This window comes from Callionymus lyra, chromosome 4 (genome assembly GCF_982586985.1).
Source record: "Callionymus lyra chromosome 4, fCalLyr1.hap1.1, whole genome shotgun sequence".
Lineage (NCBI taxonomy): Eukaryota > Metazoa > Chordata > Actinopteri > Syngnathiformes > Callionymidae > Callionymus > Callionymus lyra.
The window spans coordinates 9,130,033-9,149,939 of NC_141821.1; the positions used below are offsets into that span (position 1 = coordinate 9,130,033).

The following is a 19,907-nucleotide window of genomic DNA, read 5'->3' on the forward strand; positions in this document are numbered from 1 at the left end:
TGGAGATTTTTTTTTTTTTACCTTCAATACTTCGGTTTTCAATTAAAGTATTTAAGGTAGTAAAAGTTTAACATAAAATCTAACTTGTCATCGCTTCGGTACTTTGTGGATAAAACGAGGCATGTGTTTATTTGATCGATGATTATTTGGTGGATGGATTCTATCGATGTGGAGTTGTAATGCTCTCTTGGAGTCCATATGGTTTTCCTCCGTTTCCCTCCTAGAGTCCAGAAACAATATCGGGTCTCTTTCCAATCCGTTCAGGTTGGAGCTTGGTTATTGCGTAATCTCTTCTTATCCCATAGTACCACATGAGACGTTTTTTTTTAGACAGAGATTTACACGAGACTGTCTTCTAAAATAAAACAAAATAGGACTTCAAACCATTAAGGAGTGTCATCCCACATGTAAATGTGTTTTTAAATTCCAAGTTGTTTTCTGAAAATGTGTACTCTTACAAAAGGTATTTGAAAGAAAAGAGGGAAAAGCAGAGGAAAAATACAGAGAGCTGACAAACAACCTGAGAAAAAAAAAACTGGCAAGAGACCAGAAATAAACACTGTCAGTGTATGTCCTCAGGGTAGGAAACTACACAAAATACACAGCAGTCTGTACGGCAGACTTTAAATCCTTCTTTTAATTTCTTCCACCTCAGAACTGAGCCAGACTAAAGCCTGGAGCTCAACATGACTGAAGCTCCTGCTGTGAGAGAGGCGAGAATTCCACGTAATTATTCAACTTTTGTTCTTGTCATGCTGTAAACAGTCTGAAGAAAGTCCTGCATTTGAAATCAGGGCGAAAGAAGATTAAACTGATGGCATAGTACAACATGTGTTGTTTGTGGTTCGGGTTTTCATCTTTTCTGGTGTGATGGGGTTTCCTTCTTACTGTGTATAAGTACTACAGTAAATCGTTGGGCTAATAGCAGTATTTTACTCAGCAAAAAATATGATTTTATTTATATTTATATATCTATATATATATTTAGTTTAAGTGTTAGTTTAGAGTAATTTGTTCCTTTTTAGCGTTATAGACAAAAATGTTTGTTCATTTTAATGTAGCGACTTGAGCTCAGTTGTCTCCTCCCACTATGACACAAAAGTTTTAAATATAGACTTTTTTCATGAACATTGAGGCTTGAATCCAAGATGGACGTCACAGACGAGCAGTATGGAGGTATTTGGATGTTTTTAAGTGTCTTTTTAGACGTAGATGAAGACAACTGACCTCCAGTTGCTACATTAAAATGAACAAACATTTTTGTCTATAGCTCAGATATGAGTAGAAAATGAGTGACTCTGAATTTTAGTGGCCGAGACAAGTCGATGTTAATGATAAGGTTGAGCGATGCTCAGTGGTTTGTGCAGTTCAACCAATATTCCGTGGACTTTTGTCATGATAAACAAGGATGTCGATTATTCATGGCCCGCCATCGACAACCTTCTGAAACAGCTGTGAGATACTAGCATGGGAGCTTCCCCAAATGTTGTCTTCATGTGTTGCTTCTGTATTCTGCCCGGTTGGGAGCTGGATTGATCGTCCGGTTCTGTCCTCCATCCCCTTTATATCAGTTCCTACAGCTCCCCCTGGTACCGTTGATATGATCCCGGACCATCTGAAGGCAATTAATTGGTTAGGACCGCTTCATTCTTCCCTTGATAGTAAACAAGATCCCCGCTGAGGAGTAATCATCGACTGAAAATCAAAACCTAACCCCATCATCGGTCCGAGTCAGTTTTAAGCCCTTATAGTACATTTAGTTTTAGAGTGTGTTTTGGCGGGCTGGATTCTGATTGGGCGAAAACCACGCCCATTTAGTTGTCGGTATCTATAAAGGGCACTTGAGTCTCTCACTGCCACAGACATACAGAGCTCTTATTCTGAAATTACCTCCAAAAACTGCTCTGGACTAAGATGATTGCTTTGTGTTGGGTGTTATTCGTCCGCACAGGCCTGAAAAAGCCGAAAACGGTCATAGCAACTCGTAATAGCATGAGCAGGCTAATTTCCTTCGTCTCATTCCAAGGAAGGTTTTAAATTAAATGAGAGATTTGTAGCATAAATATGAATCAAGTAAAAGTCGGAAGTCATCCAGTCTTATTTTAGCCCTTTGCATTTTCCGCGTCACATTTTGTAATCGGTCGCGATCTGACGAAACATTTTAAGTCATGAAAGGATGTAAAAGAGATGATAATATGTTTAAAGCTAAGTACAGTTTACGTTTTTTGTAGCTTATAAAGGAAACAGCTAGTGTAAAATATTTCAGTATTTGAATCTCTTGATAAAAAATTTCGTATAAAGATAATTTATTTATCACTTTTCAAGTTGTGATTTGTAATGCACTTGCGCAAAAGGATTGTTCATTGCAGAAAAACACATTTAATTACGTTTTTTTTAGTGATATGTTAAACATTGAAAATGATGCTGAAATCTGATAGTTTGTCCTTTTATTCGGAATTCAGAATAAAATTCTCGTCTTTTGCTCGATAGCCTCAAGTGGACATTCTTTGATTTGATTTCCACTGCCCTGCACCGAACATCTCTAACTCTGACTCTTCTAACTCTATTCCTTAGCTATCCTAAAACTGATTTGATAAACTTCCTAAATTAAGAAACAATTTCTTTAGTGAGTTACAGTTTAGTTGAATCGCTTTGTGTCCTTTTTTTATTTTTAAATGTTCCTCCTGTTTAAACGTAGATTTGTTTTCTGTTTTTTTTGGACAGTGGGATGAATAAACATGCAGACAAGTGTGACGGCGGTGCTAAATGAGGCCGATGATGAGCAGACCAACACGGGAGAGCGGGATGAAATGCTAATCTGGTGCAAATGTGATGCAAATTAGCTTCATCTCCTCTGTAAATGCGGAGCATTTGTGTTGGTATGAATCACGCTGAGCGACGGTCCGGCATGAGGGGCTTCGGGCGATCAGCGGAAGGAAGCCGCTCGAGGGGTTTCAACCTTTGCTAGTGGTCATGGTGAGCGATACGGTGAAAGCAGTACGTCGAACCATTAATACACGCGGATGCATAAATGAAGCGCCTCTGGCTTCAATCCGCTGTAAACTGAGGCGCATTAGGAATATTTAAAAAGTCATTGGCAGTAAAGTGCGAGTGGATTATAAAGGCGTTAGCGTGTCATTATGTACATCAAACAAATCCTTCAACACCATTGGCTGAGAGTCTGCGCTGACTATTTCTGTTAATGTATGTTACATCAAGTTAAATGTGTTATTGATCTACAGTTTTCAAAGACACATGTGATATTTTTTTTCAGGTTTTAACCTTGAGGTGCATATTTTATAAAAACAATATTATTTTTCAACAATCGTGACTCATGCAGTAAAAGCTCTTTAGATATATATTTTTAAAACTTCACAATGTCCTTCTACAGGGCGAACCGTCCTCAGATGAGTGTCATGTGACCTACTTTACGACAATGGGTCAGAGACGGTGTTTTCATCCGAAGTTCTGTTTGAAGTTAGGATGAAGATGAAACCAAAAACTCATACAACAATGGCTGTATCTCATTTTCTAAACAAATATAAAATGGCGACGGAATGTATTGATGGGACTGCAGTTCCATTTTACCAACATTAGGGGGAGCCAGAAACACTATTGCAAAGCTGACTGATAGGGGCTTTTACAAGAATATGTATTCATGTTATGTGTTTTATTCTTTCTTTTTTCACAGCTGTTTATTGTGCTGTGAATATTTTATAATGACATTTATTTGTCATAATATTTAATTACTGTTGATTCATAAGTGTTTTCCGCTCCCTACCTCCTTTTTACTGTTTTTTTTATGATTTGTGTTTAATGTTTCTGTTATGGTTTCTTAATACATGTACTGTAAGTTTATGCTAATGTATATGTATGTATGTTTATTATTTATATAATTTTATATTTATATTTAATAGTTTTCTATTGAGAACTCGCTGCTGTGACAACATCGTTTGTAATCACTTATATTATGTTGAATATTCAGTGATATATTTAATAATTGTGATTAAACATGAGATTATAAAAAAAAAAAACTGAGCATATATTTGATGTGGAAACAACAACTACACAAAACAAATAAAAAAAGACTGAATTTTCAATTAAACCGAATTAATTTCCTACTAAAAAGTCCTATTTGATATGCGGCTTGTGTGGACACAATGTAGCAACAACAATGTCTGTTGATTGAATCCACGGTAAGCAGCAATTATGTTCGGAGGACATGCATGGAAGCTTGAAGTCTGTTTGTGTTTGTGCTCAAGTGAATAATTGTGTTTGCTCCATCGTTTTTTATCTAATAGTGTCAGGCGGCTTGTAAAGTGTGTGTGCATAAAGTTTTATGATGCATTTTCGGACCGTGAGATTCAAAAACATAAACACTAGCTTCACGATTCATTGCGTTCAACAGTATTTTTTGTTTGGAAAAAATAAAAAAAGACTTGTGGAAGTGATGCGATAAAGAGTCAAACTATGGTCACTATACTTTGAGAAATTGAATAGAGATGAAAAAAAAGTGAGTTATACATTCATTTGAAACTTTAATTAATTCATATTATTTTTTAATTATGAATTGTTGCAGACAAAATTATTATATTCACCGAAAAATGGGTCTTGATAAGGTCTTATTTTTTTATTTTTTTTATTTTTTATTACTACGCAGTTCTAGTCATTTACGTTCTGCTGTATTTAAGTGCCTGCGATGTTAGGTTTCCACCAGCAGGGGGTGAATATCGCTATATATTTGGCGTGTCACACTCAATTACACAACATGATAATATACAGGTTAAAGTTAGGGGCCAAATTAACTTTAATATTTACCGTCTGTGACCAGCAATCCTTTTAGGAATAATTACAAGGATCATTACGATGTTAGTTTCTCTTTAATTGCTGACATCAGCTGATCTTAAACTCTCACATATTCATGTTTCACTTTATCTACGAGAATATAATTCTATAATAAATAAAATAAAATAATAAATAGAATAAAAAAAATAATAATAATAATTACGAGTGAGAAGAGTAAAATTAGAAATTAAATATTAGCATTAATAAAAATGTGATTAAATAATTAATAATTATAACATAATCTATACATAAATATAATAATAATAATTTTTTTTAATCATTTTATTTCATTTATTTTAAATGTTTTAGGGTTGCTAAATAAGGTTGCAACACTGTAACAACTCAGGAATACATTTACAATACAATTGGAATTAACTTAAGTGGCCGACATGAGGTGGATGATCATGTAGAAATGAACCATTTTATTATGTTTTTTTATTTCTATTATTCATTACTAGTCTCAAAATACAACTATGTTTGTTGTTGTTTTTTGTCTTTTTGTTTCCGCTTTGGGCTTTTATTTCCCCTCGCAAAGATTTCTGTTAACACAAAAACATATGAAAAAAAGTTTCTGTTTTGGTTTCCATGTATTTTTATGGATCAAACCGGAACAAAATGGCTGCAAAGCTCAAATTCTCATTTTTCTCTTTTCCATCTCTATCGTTTCTGCGAGTATTGCTCTGGAGAATGGCAGCAGTTACAGAGGCAGTTTGAATTCATCTAAGCAGACAGGAAATAAAACTTCGATTGGTTTCTTTCACTGCCTTGCTCGCCATGTTCCACATTCTCGCCTGTTGTCTCCCACAACACTCTGGCAGGAGAAGAAAATGAGAGACGCTGGCGTTTCTTTTGTGCCGGCGTCGCTTGTTCGTTAATCACGAGGATCGCTTGTTTCTTCTTATTAAGAATTCATTATTTCCATGATTCATTATTTCTCCATTGGAAATTCAAACGCGTCAGATTTAACGAACAAGTTTAGCTGCTTTAACTGTAGCTTGGCAAACGTCTTGCGAAAACAACCTTTGGTCTCATTAAAGTTTGTGACTTTGTCTTATTTATTGAACCGTTTTCTCTCTCGCTCACATACTGTTGGTGCAGTTATAACTTGATAAGCACTCGGAGAGACCAAACCTCCCCCAAGGAGCAACTTTCTCGTAACTTTATCGAAACACAGTAGCCAAAAGATGGCGACAGAACGTTTTCCTACACAATGCACTTACACTTTTTTAGAAGAACTATCATAAATCTTATGGAAAAGGCCTTTTTTATAGCTATATTTATTTATATGTATTTATACTTATACTGTGTGTATGGTTGGGTATTTTTCACAACTGTTAATTGTACTGTTTGTAGTTGTTTTGGAAACATTTTGAATTTTATTTTAATTAAAATGGATAAATGATCTATTCATATATTCATATATTCATATATATATATATACATATATATATGTGTGTGTGTGTATGTCCATACATAAAGTTGATATAAAGATGATTTATTTGATTATTTAACTTTATCTCTTATTCCAATGGACAATCTTTGGTTGTGGGTTACCATCTGGATACAGGAATCTTTTGAAGGATTTATTATTCGCTTGAGGTTTTTTTAGGTACTGATCCATATATATATTGATTTTGATATTTATTTTTGCTAGTTAGCTAAAACTCTCACAAATTACAAATTCTTCAAAAGATTCCTGTATCCAGATGGTAATCCACAACCAAAAATTCTCCATTGGAATAAGAGATAACATTTATTTAATCGTTTAAACTTTTTCATGGTCATAAAATCAATCAAATAAATACTTAAAAAAAAGTATTCAACTAAAATTTAAGATACATTCAGCTTGTAATATTCAAATATGTCCTTGTTTTTGAGAGGGAGAGAGACGATAGAAAACATAAATAATACAAATAATTATTTACTGATAACAAAATGTATAAACCGGGCAGACATTTTCTACCACCAAAATCTTCTCCCTGAATATAGAGCTTTCTGTTTATTTCTGAAGTAATATTTGTTCACACTGGACGACACCACGAGGTAAACACAGCATCAGCATCGATCCTTATGACGCCGGCTCTGCTTCTCTTTTCTGAAATGACTTCCATCACGTCTGTGTTCTGTGCTGTCAGTTTACACAGCGTCCGACCGTGATGGTATCGATCCGTCCAGATCCACGTCAGCGAAGAAACGATCGGCCCGTGTTTGTGCTCCGCGCTAAGGAAGGTTGAAGTGTGTCGCCACGGTGCTATTTTGTTGGACTGTTGGCAGAAAAAAAACGAGTGAGGTCAAGGGAAGTGTCCTTTCCTGCCAATCACTTTCTCCCCACTGGGCATGTCGGAGAAGGCAGGACTTGCAGTACGATGAGCTGCCACTAGGGGGGAGTCTGATCCTGCTCTCTTGTTCTTCATCGTTGATGATGTTTTTTTCAAATAATTTGTGTGCGTGTGTTTGTGTGTCTATCTGTGTGATGTGTATGTGTGTGCCTGTGCATGTCTGCCTTTGTATGTCTGTATGTTTGTGTATTTGTTTCTGTGTGTGTGAGTCTGTGTGTGAATGTCTGTGCGTCTGCTTGTGTGTGCGTCTGTTTCTGTGTGTGTTTGTCTGAGTGTGTCTAGGTGTGTGTGTGTCTGTGTAGAGTATGTGACGGTGTGTGTTTGTCTCTGTATGTCTGTGTGTGTGTGTGTGTGTGTGTCTGTATATTCAGGTCTGTTTGTGTTTGTATCTGTGTCTGTGTGCGTTTATTAAAATGTGTATCGTCTTTTGTGTGTCCATTGTGTGTGTGTTTTTTGTTTGTATATCTGTGTATTTCTATGTGTATATCCTTATTTTTGGGTCTGTGTTTAGGTGTGTATGTGTGAGTGTTTGTCTTTGTGGGTCTGTGTGTGTTTATCAAAATGTGTCTTGTCAATTTGTGTTTGTTTTTTTTGTTTGTATATCTGTGTATTTCTATGTGCATGTCCTTATATTTGGGTCTGTGTTTCGGTGTGTATGTGTAAGTGTTTGTCTTTGTGTGTCTATGTGTCTTTATCTACAGTATATGTGTGTGTTTGTCTATGTGTGTGTCCGTGTGTGGATTTTTCTGTCCGTATATCTGTGTCTCTGTTTGTCTGTGTGCATCTATCTATATGTGTGTGTCTGTGTGTGTTTTTTTGTCTGTATATCTGTGTATTTCTGTGTGTGTCTGTGAAATTACAGTATAAATAATCTCATAATAATCTGACATAAATCACTCAAAGCTTTTTTTCATGCATTTTTAGTAAAATTGTTTATATTTCTCCAGTTTCTTTTATTTAATGTATTTAATGTTTCATTTTAATGATTCTTTTTAGATGAGCAGTCTGTTTAAAAACCAAAATGGCTTCTTGAGTTTAATAATAAAAACTCTTCTCACTCTCAGAAAAATGAATAAACAAGCCAATCAATGCAGAATCTGCTTGCGTCAGCAAATGTGTAAAAGTCCACTTCATCTTGAGGCGTGAACGCGGGGCTGGAAGTGTGCAGATCCTCATTGATCAGGCTCAGAGTAAACACGGACGTGAAAGGTGGTCAATGTCATCGACGGCTTCTCTCCGCTAAAGGATGGTCCCCTGCAGACCCGGAGAGCTCAGTTACACTTTGCGTGTCACGCCGAGCAGCCCCAGGGGGTCCTCGTGAGCCAGTTTGATAACAGGCAGTGGCGAGAGAGCGGGTTGTTTTCTGGGCGTGGACGTTCTTTGATACACTCGTAAGTCATGTCAGTGATGAATGGAGGTCGTTTGCTGGAGTAGTGAACGAGTGGTGGAATAGAAAGTTCATCAGTTTTTGTGGTGTGTTATGTAATAAGAATTTTAATTTTCTCCATTAAATGTTTATAATTACAAATTAAAAAAAACCCACTGATACAAACTCTATACAGACCTGACCCAGGTGTAAGCGATTGTCTGTCTATACGTGCCGAGTGATGGATTGGCAATCTGTCCAGGGTGTCCCCTTCCCTCCCCCTTCCTCCCTCAAGCAGATCCCATAGGCTCCGACCTTCCTCCCTCGTGAACCGATGAATGAACCAATGAATGATGAGATCGATGAATGCAGTGAAGCTGGTCAAATTATTATTAAAATAAAACATTGACAAGCTTTTGTTGTTCTTTTAACTTTAACTGAATTTGTTGATCTTTCAATTATTATGATTATTATTGTTATGACTGTATTTATTATTACAATTATCATTATAGTTAGTATTCTAGCCCTTATTGTCATTACTGTCATCTTGCTGTAATTATTGTTCTTATTACTGTTGTTAGTACCGTTATCTGGCTGTTATTATTAGTATTGTAATTATTATCATTATGACTGTTATTATAATATTACAATTATTATTACTTATCTCATTAGTATTATAACTGTAATATTTATATTAGTGTTTTTGTCTCTATTATTATTAATACTAATTATTTTCTGCCGCTTATTCCCTTACTGGGGTTAGTTCTTCGGGTGAAAGGTGGGGGACACCCTGGACAGCAAAGACAAACAACCATTCGCACAAAATCCTATTTTTCACAGTATTTTCCAAAACATTTTTAGGGCGTTATTTACTCACTATGAGTGACAACAGATGTTTTAAAAGCGGATCATTCTTACATTAACAGCCTTTTTTTTTATCTCACACAGACATAACAGCTTCTGTTGGTGTTTGCGAAGATTCAATATTAGCATAAAAGCATTAATAAAACATCAGCATGTTTGGTGTCTAACAGCTTTACCAGAAGATTAAATGTGTCTCATTTGAGGATATTTAGTATTCATTTCAACAATATATAAATGTTATGTATTATATTTAGAGTATATTAGGAGAATGGTTTTATAATTACCTTTCTTTTTTTTTTGTCTTACGCGTAAAGCTGATCGCATTACTCATCATTACCTCGAGCAAACCATTAGTTCTAATTATATTTAACCTCCATAAATAGGATTCAGAGTAAGAGGAATCGATTGTATCTTTCTGCAAGCTCTCTTAAATCAGCAGCTGATGACACAGCAGCTTCCAAGAGTTCGCCGCCTCACCAACTCATTCTGTTTTGCCTTTAAACAAAGTTTTAACAACGCTATTTTATATTTGCCACTGTGTATCCCCAATGGATCGGGGTTTGGAAAGGTAATTGCGGATTCATTAGGGTAAAAAAAGTTGTGTTACCTTTATAAAAAAAAGGATTTTAATAGCAGTAATTGTTTATTTTAAAAAGGGAAAAGCCACCACACTTCTTTTAACACATTATTTGAATTTTTTAAATACTTTTAAAACTTAAATATTATATTTTTTTCTAATAAACCTTAGACTTTCATTCAGAGAAATTTATCTTTTTAGGAAACCTTTTTTGTTTTTACAAAATATTTGTTATTTACCCTTACCAGCTCATGTGGAAAAGTATAAAAGCATCCAAATAAATATATTTATATAAATATATACATATATATATATATATATACATATAGACATATATGTATATTTTTAAATGTTTATTAGAAGACAGAGTATATATATATATATATATATATATATATATATATATATATATATATATATATATATATAAATCATCACCATCAATAATACATTTTTTATAAATGATTTTGTAAAGGTTTCCAAAGTGTAGTTTGTTTAAAGTGGTAAATAAAACTCCTGATAAATCCTGTAAATAAGATATTGTCGTTAGTTTCCGGCAGAGTCTGGCATTTCCTATTTCGACAGAAACAGAAGAAAACGTTCTTTACTCCGGCAGTTTCCTGGCGAGGACTGCTTACCTGGCGCAGGTTGCGAGTGACTCGCACGTCATGCCAGGCGTTGTCGTTAAACTTGCCGTTCACCGGCTCCACCAGGGCCTCGAAGGCCCCGGAGCCCAGGTTGATGACCAGCCAGACGGCGCCGCTCTTGAGCGACAGGTTGACGTAGTCGGCCGACTTCCCCGTGTGGAGCATGAGGCCGTTGCGCTGCAGCGTCCGGAAGGACAGCGTGATCTCGTCGGTGCTGCTCTGGATGGGCGTGAGCGACAGGTCGTAGCAGAAGAACTCGTTCCCCTTGAAGGTGGCCACGGACTCCTCCTTCCCTAAAAAACACATAAAGAAATTGAAAGAATTAGACTAAAATAATAATAAAAAGTGTGATCCAAAGACGAATGCTTGAACTATTAGTCACAAATTCGAGACAAATACAAAACATGTATCTTTGTAAAGTCAGAGAATGTTGATTTCTTAAATGGAATAAAGAATTGAGACATTAGCTACAAACAAACTTTATTATTATTATGTTATTATACTGTTTCCTTCAACTGAGAAAAATCTCTAAACATAGGAAAATGTTGTCGGAACATGATCTGGAGCTTGTAATCCATGCGTTTGTTTCTTCTCGTCTGGACTATTGTAACAGTTTGTTTTCATGTCTTAACAAGAAGGATCTGTCACGTCTGCAGTTGATTCAGAAATCTGCAGCCAGAATTCTGACCCGCTCTAGTAGAAGAACTCACATTTCTCCGATCCTTAAAACTCTTCACTGGCTTCCAGTTTCTTTCAGGATCAACTTTAAAATTCTGGTTCTTATTTTCAGATCTATTCATGGTCAGACTCCTCCTTACATCACTGATCTGATCCAGCCTTACACCCCAGCTCGGGCTCTGAGGTCTGTGCATCAGAATCTACTGATGGTTCCTCGCACACGGCTCAGGACCAGAGGAGAGAAATCTTTTCAGGCTGTTGTTCCTAAGCTTTGGAACGATCTTCCTCTCTCTTTGCGCTTCATGGAGTCTACTGACTCCTTTAAGAAACATCTTAAGACGTTTCTATTTGTTCAGGCTTTTCCTTGAATTTCTCAAACTCCTGTGTTGTTCTCAGTATTATCTTGATCTTTAAAGTATGTACTTTTTTGGAGTATTGTTTTGATTGTTTAAGCGCTTTGTGACCCTGGTCTCGAAAAAGCACTGTATAAATAAATATTACTTACTTACTTACTTATTCAATTATATTATCATAAGTTGCACAAACAAGTTCCCCCGGACAGAAGAATGAATTGAAATAATCAATAGTATATTTGCATTTGATTGTATTTGGAGTAAATGTACAAATTTAATAAGTAGAAAATGAGAAGCAAAAAAGGAATTTTGGATTTTAATGATCACAATGATTTTAGGTTAGGTTAGTTTAGGTAGAACTTTATTGTTCTTCTAAATTATTTTTTTTTCCAAATTATCCACAGCAAATACAGCAATTTTTCATAAAAAAAAAATATATATATATATATTTCTCTCTCATGGACCGGCTCGTTGCAACACCAGGTTTTTACTCAGATTTTCTGGTTGAGATCTTCGTTCTTAATCGAGGATGGAGTATAAAAATGCAACCGAAATAGTTGCTTCAGAGTAAAATCTGACATTCTATGAGCAGGTTCTGTATTTCTCTCCTCCTTCAAACCAATTCTTATGTCCACGGCTTTAATCTGACAGCTTGACACGCCTGTTCTTTTGGTTGTTATTCTGGAATTACACAGACATAAAAAAAACAACTCTTTATGTTTTTTTTTTCTTAACTTGGAGATGTCATTGATGACAATAACTCAGTTGAAGAGGATGCAGTATTTAAGTACCTTGTGAGGACTTATTCTCAAGGGTGTGTTGAGTGAAATAAAATCGAATTCAGAAAAGAAAGAACAGCTGGATTAGAACGACAAACCAGACAGAAAAGTAACAGATGACTGACTCTTAAGACCAGATGGGACAGATTTAAGGGGTAAAAGTGAAGAAAAAAAAAAAGGAGGAGAAAAAGCAACTTTGAATGTCAGTCCATAACACGCTGCCTTCTTCCAGCTGCTGATTCGCGCACTGCTAGTCACAAAGAGCAGATTGCTCAACGGACACTTGTCAAACAGCAGCAGGTGAGGAATCACGGTTCAACTGTCAGGCGAGGAACCAACTCCTGCGGCTGTCACAACAGAAAAGGCGAACGCGGCACTCGCAAGCTGTGACAAGTCAATCACGGTCTCTGGGAATCTATCTTCTTGGTTATCAACGTCACTTGAATTGATATGAAAGCAAACAGATTCATTCGCGAGTGGTTCATTTTTTTGCAACCGCGCCAAAGACAAGACAATTAAAAGCCAGGGTTTCCTCCCTCGGAGCTTCAGCTCCAATTGCTGGTCATCAAAACCGACCGGCTGAGAGAAAGTGTGAGGATTAACAAAGCGCTTCCTGCGCCCCGGCCCTGACATCCATGTGTCCCAGTGGGGACTCCAGACTCAGGTAATGAAGTTCGGTGCTGAAACAAGAAGGGCGGAAACCCCAACTGCCAGGAGACCTCCAGACACAGGTAGACCCTCTAATCTCGTTTATCCCGAGGATAGGATTGAATCATTTCAAGACCTTGAGGGCATTTTTCTCGGAGGGAAGTTGCTGCACAGATAAAAGAATCCTCATGACTGAGGCCATTTCTTTGAGACATGGTTTGTACAGGAAATGTTATTTATGTTTGAGTTATAGTCATGCCTGAGCAGGATGGTTTTTTAGGACTTATTTCCTTCAGTCTTATACTTTTTCGATTCATTCAGTTTATTGCAAATCATGATTTTATTTTGTTTAGACACTTGTTGGCGCCTGTAAACATTTCAATAAACAATACATTTTGCTGCTCAACTTAAGTGTGTGGATTCTATAACATTTTTGAATGAGACAAATATTAAAATAATTTAAATTTTACTCATCGTAAATGTTATTTAATGACCTTAGTTTTTTATCTACTTCCTCATTTGAATTTTTCTGGATGTATAGACATTTAAATTATTATTTTTTATAGAGCAGATGGTGACACCTAGTGGTATCTGAAAATAAGGACAGCACTTTGTCCTATATAGGGACTAACCCACCTATATAGGGAAGGACGATACAATATAGGAAACAAGGAATCGGAAAAGGAAACAAGGGAACAAGCAAAGGAGAAACAAGGTAAAAAGCAAGGAAAAAAAGATGGGATCAAGGTACTGGAAAAAGAAAACTAGGAAACTAGAAAACTGAATATAAAACTAGGAAACAACCATGGAAAAACTAGGAAATTAGAAAACATGATAAGACACTAGGGAGCAAGAAAGGAAACAAGTAAACTAGATAGGAAATCTGTAAATGAGATTGTTTTCTTACTAGTTTCTAAAACAATATAACATAACTAAGAAGAGCGAAAGATAGATAGGAAATTGGGAAACAAGGAAGGAAACGGATAATGGCATGAGGACGGTCAATAGGAAACAAGACAGGAAACAAGAAAACAACATAGGAAATTAGGAAACAGATACTAGGATACAAAGACACAAGGAAACTAGAAAACAAGGTAGGAAACAAGGAAACTAGATACGAAATCTGGAAATTCTAAACAAGGAAAGTAGATGGGAAAATGGGAATTGAGATAGGAAACAAGGAAACAAGATAGAGAAACCTGAAACAGGATACAAATAAATGAATAAAAAAGAAATTTAGGGGGAGTAAAGGACAAGAGGAAGGTAAACTAGAGAATGTAGGGAATTGGTACACAATAAGAAAACAGAGAATAAAATTAGGAAGGATTATTGAAAACCATGAAACGAGATAAGAAACAAGACAAGAAGATAGGAAACGAGGAAACAGAAACTGGGAAGAAAACGACACAAGGCAGAAAACTAGAAAGCAAGGAAACAAGATAGGAAACAATGATCTGATGATTCAACTAATAAACAACGACTCCAAAGAGGAAAATAGAAACAAATAGGATAATTTATAGAAAGTAAAGACTAAAGGAAAACCCGGTTCAGTACCAGGTCATCTTTCTTCCATCTTTGAGGGGGCCACAGGGACCGCCTGACTAAAGGAGAACATCTCCACTTGTCTGAGAACTTGTCTTGATCCCTGAATAAGAGCAGGCAAATGTGAACAGGGAACGGAAGCCTCGGAGCTCTCTGGTACAACAAAAAAAAAAAAAAAATTGAGATCAAACTGTTTGTGTTTGGTGCTCACATGAAAGTGAGCGGATTCTATGGCGGGTAAGGCTCAGAAATGAAGGATGAATAACATCAGCAGTCAGAGAGACAGCCACTTAAAAGATCGTTCCGGCTGGAATTTAGAGCGATCTCAAGTCAAGTGTGAGGGGAAAGAAGGCATCAGAGGAGAGGGAGAGAGAGAGACAGATGGGGGAGAATGACACAGTGAAACAAGAGGAAAATCCCCACCAGTGCAGCCTCGAGGCAGTCGCTGTGTTGCTGATGTAGAGAGAACAAAAGCGTAGCAAATGGACCAAAGCAACTGTTTTCAATTATGTATTAAGTTGGGCTCCATCCCCGGAAAAAACGCGGCTGTTAACTGTAAGCAAGAAACCAAGGATCGGCAAGATTGAGACTTGTATTTAGGAGACGGGTAGAACAAATTTCATATATATTTATATATATATTTAACAAAATATGTGCCAAACGAGCTCAACTGCTGAGAGAAAATCTGAGTATTTGATCTTGTCAACTGAAATATCATGGATTTTAAAATGAAAGGAATAAATAAACATTGCTAATTGTAAAATAATTGAACTAATTCACAAATAATCTAGAAAGCCTGTGTGTTTTCTGTGTGTTAGTTTGTTGATAGAAGTTAATACAGATTTACGTTACAATAACCTACACACCTGAAGGCATCTCAGCAATCCCGACATCATTAAATGTGTTCAATTCAATTTATTGTTTATTATATTAAGGCAAGAAGACTGCATCTGTATTATTGTTATGGACGTCTGCATCTGTGCTCTTTAACTATAATACCATATCTGGTTTGACGTCATCACGATAATAATTCGGGAACTCCCTTATATGTGTTAGTTTGTATGAACAAATGCTACCAATGGTTAGGGCGAGTCGGACTGAAGGACATCTCAGAGGCCCCGGACTAGACCTAGACTAGACCTTATAACGATCTGGATCGACCACACCAGGCAAGATCCCAGGTGCAGCAAATGCAAAGAGGGCCCTAAAATAGCCCAGAAACCAATGGAAGGGGGTAAGGATGCTGTACGTAAGATCTTAATGGAACGCCAAAATCAAGTAGCCAGGTTAGTTAACACTAATGAACTGGAGGTCAAGATTGGAAGCACCTCCCAAAGTGATGGAGAATGACAGAGCCAAGATCCGATCAACTTCTAGATACAGACCGTCGTAATGGTAATGGCAGACAAAGTGACCCTAAGGAAAGCCGTGGTAGAGTTAGCCATCCCGAGCTACCGGAACATCAGGGAGGAGGGACATGAGAAACAGTAGTGCCGGTTGTCATTTCAGTGACCCTCACACTGGAGAAGTGGCTTCCCTGAAGAAACATCTCACTCCACAGGAGTGCAGATCTAGGAACAGCCAAAATACGCAGGACCCTCGTAGAGCTCCCAGGCCTCTGGTAGAGAACCAGATTTTTTTGATTCATACGAAACTGTAAATAGTATGCAACATTATTATTTAATATACATTATATTACCTGTGGAATTACTAGTCAAAAAGACATAAACAAAGTGACAAGGAAGCTCTAAACGTAAAGTTTAATCAAAATGTATGTAAAGACAAAATTGATTAAAAGGACAAAAAAGATTACTTTGGCCACCACTACAGAAAAACAAACAATAATGCCTCTCTTTTCTCTCGTCTCTGCTACATCGACGCACACCTGAGTGTCTTAACGTCTACCTTTAAGTGGCGGCAACATGTAATTATATTCTCAGCCTTGCACCCGTCCTTCCACAGAGCACCCGGGTGGTAACTGTAGGTCAGATGCAACATGAGGCTGCAGACCAGAGGGAACAAGACACCTCATTATTAAACCTCTGGAATCTACAATCCATATATTTTTAATTTCAATAAAATAAAACCACCTTAAGTCGCATCTGATGAAACTCAATGTGAACTTTGGCTGTGAATAATCAATACAGTTTTAATACATTTTATATTAGAGCAAAATTATCACTATCATTTCTTCACTGCATCAATTAAGACGTATATAGAATTAAGCTAATTTTTAAACTTCACACAATAGTTAGAAAACCCTGTAGAAAACTCAACTAGACATTAAAGTGTAAGAAAATGTAGTGTCAAACGAAGCCAAGCAGCTTAAATATTCACTGAGAAAAAATCTTAATAAAGAGTAAGTAAATGGTGCCAACAGGCATGTAGGGAATAAAGAGATGTGAATTGTGTTATTTAATGGTGTTATTTAATTGTAATGTTTTCCTTCAGCATCAATACAGTGACCCTGAGAGTTTTAAAAGATGCTTATAAATACATTGAATTATTATTATAGTAATAATTGTTCAGTTACAAACATTTCATTTTCAAAAATCGATAAGATCAGTTATGACAAAGAGAAAATGACATAAACAGTACAAATGATCAAGTTTCTGTCACATGTGGGTAACCAAACAAATATTACGTTGTTCGTTTTTGTCCATTTTAATGAAGACAAAATGACCATCTACGACGCTAAAGTAACTTACTATCAATTAGGGTTGGTTCTCCACTCTCCATTATTCAATATTTTATCTTTCTTATTGCTTCTACCTGGTCCTGGGTGAGGCTTAAAGCAACATCTGGAAAAAAGTGGGGCTCAACACATACGTTCAAAGAGCAAACTCAGAAGCTTCAATATGTTTAGATGGCAGTAGGTGGTCCTCAGTTTATAGCAATGGATTACAGAGCAGAGAGTGACGTCTATTGAGCTCCGGGAATAAGGCTTCACGAAGCTTCATGAGACCATCACTACCTCCTAGATCGAAGATTGCAACACCAACCACCGCATGATTCTTCTATGAAGACCTTGTATTGAAAAGTATGAAAACCCATTCATTAAATATATATATTTACAACCATTTCTAAACTCTTGATTTACTGATTTAGATATTATCACAGGCCCCAGTAGTCCATGGTACTTTTTCATCTAAGAAGACGTGTGGAACAACTGAGGACGCAGGACAGCCGGAGGCAAAGTAGAAAAAGAGATGATACGGTAGAGAAATATAAATGGTTCTTATTAGGGCGACCCAGTGTTTCTCATTTGTATTTTCTGCAAATTTCAGAACACATCCTGAATTTCAATGGATTACAGGGAAATAAAATGACAGTACAAACACCGGGAAGCCAAAGCAGAGTATTCCTGGAGTCAGAAATAGTATCACCGGAGCCTCTCAGGCTGAGCTAGATGTGGATTAAAAACATGCACGTTTTGGGTAAAGCTAAGCTATTCCTGAATCAGACTCTCAGCCTTCTCCCGCTCCTGGAGTTCTGCTCTCATGCCGAGATGCGACACCTTTGTTAGAGGTATAAAATGACAACAAAATCGTTTTAATCCGCCAGGATTAGAACTTCACTCCTCTTCACCTCTCACGTACTTTTTCCAAGACATGTTTTCCAGGTCTACGTCTGTATTGTTTGAGTCAGGGTTGAGCTCACGTGGCAAATGAGGCGATTGAGGTTCAACCGATCGGCAGGTTGACAAAGATAGAAAGCTAGGAGCAGATGTAGATGATCATGAACCAGAATTGATAAACATTGTGTTTGCTGTCGACTTACACCATAAATAAACACTTTTTTTTTAACTAGTTCATTTTAAAAGTGCGAGGCTTTCCCCTGGACATTACCAGAGCGTTTTAAACACCCTAAACAAGTGTAAACATCTGGTTAGCTCACTGAGTGCATCTCAAGCTAGTCCGAGGTGATCTGATATTGAGGAAAGTATGACCCTGATTATTTAAAATGAATTCGAAGAACTAGATCACAAATACGCCTTAATATTAAGATTTTTTTCAAATTAAATTTGATCAAAAATATGTGTTTGTGAAAAAATACACAAAGACAATAAAAGGTGTTTTTAGTGAAATAATAATATTAGTCTCCTCTAGGATTGGCCAACTATACGTTTCAGTAACTGATAGAAAAGCAGGGACAAAATGTTAAAACTTGGTAAAAACCGATACATTTCTGTCATAGATGATTGTTAGACAATAATGCATGAAGGTCAACTAATGCGTCGATTTAAGTGTTACTTGAATTGATCTCTGACCTCGGTTGTACTCATTTAACTTACCTCACAACTTCTTCAACGCTTGTTTTATGGGAACAATATTTATTATTTACTTATAGACACAATCTATTTTGAACAAACTGCATTTGTATAAAGCCATCCATAGATCTAGTGGAAATGGGGTCATTTATTACACTTATATTACACTTATCACTCACATTATCTATTCTTCAATAATGACCAATAGGGTGACACAAAAGATAAAGTAAAAGTATTATTTCACAATAAAGTGCAGTCTAAGTCTAAGTCTAAGAAAGGACAGAATCAAACATAGGATAGTTAATGTAGGAAAAATATATTTTTGATAAGCCCATGGGACAACTGTTTTGGTGACTCCAGCTAATTAAAAAAAAAAAATTAATTATATAATAATATAAAGAATAACCTGAGAGAAATACCACTAATACAAATTATAAATACGCAATAAATATTTGAATGTAAAAATAACTATGAGAAATTACATTGTTTACACTTAATATTTTAGTCATTAAGACAATTAACAATGAGACGACAAAGGGTTTCAGTACTTACACAAGAATACTTGTGTGTTGTTGACTCACACCTTAAACTGTTGCTAAATGTTTTAATAAGTTGTTTTTTTTATGTTTTAATGCCTGAAATAAGGTGGGAAATAAGACCTTTGTTTGAAGGTGTATTTAACTATATATACAATAGTTAAATACAGTATATACTATTATCCAGTATATACTATTATATTCAACATTTAGAAGCCTATCCTCAATACTTATCAGTCAATATGTAAGATTTTCAGACACACACGTGAGAAAACAGAGACGAGAATTAAAATGTCCATCTTTACACCAACATGTCCTCCCAGTGTCGATGATGCTTCTCAGATGAGATTAAATATAGGGAGTAATTAGATAGTTGTCGACCGATGCATCCTGACAAGTGCTCGTACGCATGAAAACAACCCAGAACCGACGACGAAACACACGCTGGTAAATCCACTCGTCA

The 19,907-nt window shown here is 36.3% G+C and overlaps 1 protein-coding gene across 8 annotated transcripts in view; it reads right to left on the minus strand.

The window, feature by feature from the left end:
- Positions 1 to 19,907, minus strand: part of nrxn2b (neurexin 2b) — a 736,064-nt gene that overhangs the window by 415,373 nt on the left and 300,784 nt on the right. For all 8 annotated transcript variants that reach the window (XM_087788643.1, XM_087788642.1, XM_087788639.1 and 5 more), the window contains one exon: positions 10,630 to 10,931. In XM_087788643.1, coding sequence (XP_087644769.1) covers positions 10,630 to 10,931 — 302 coding nt within the window. The remainder of the gene's footprint in view (positions 1 to 10,629; positions 10,932 to 19,907) is intronic.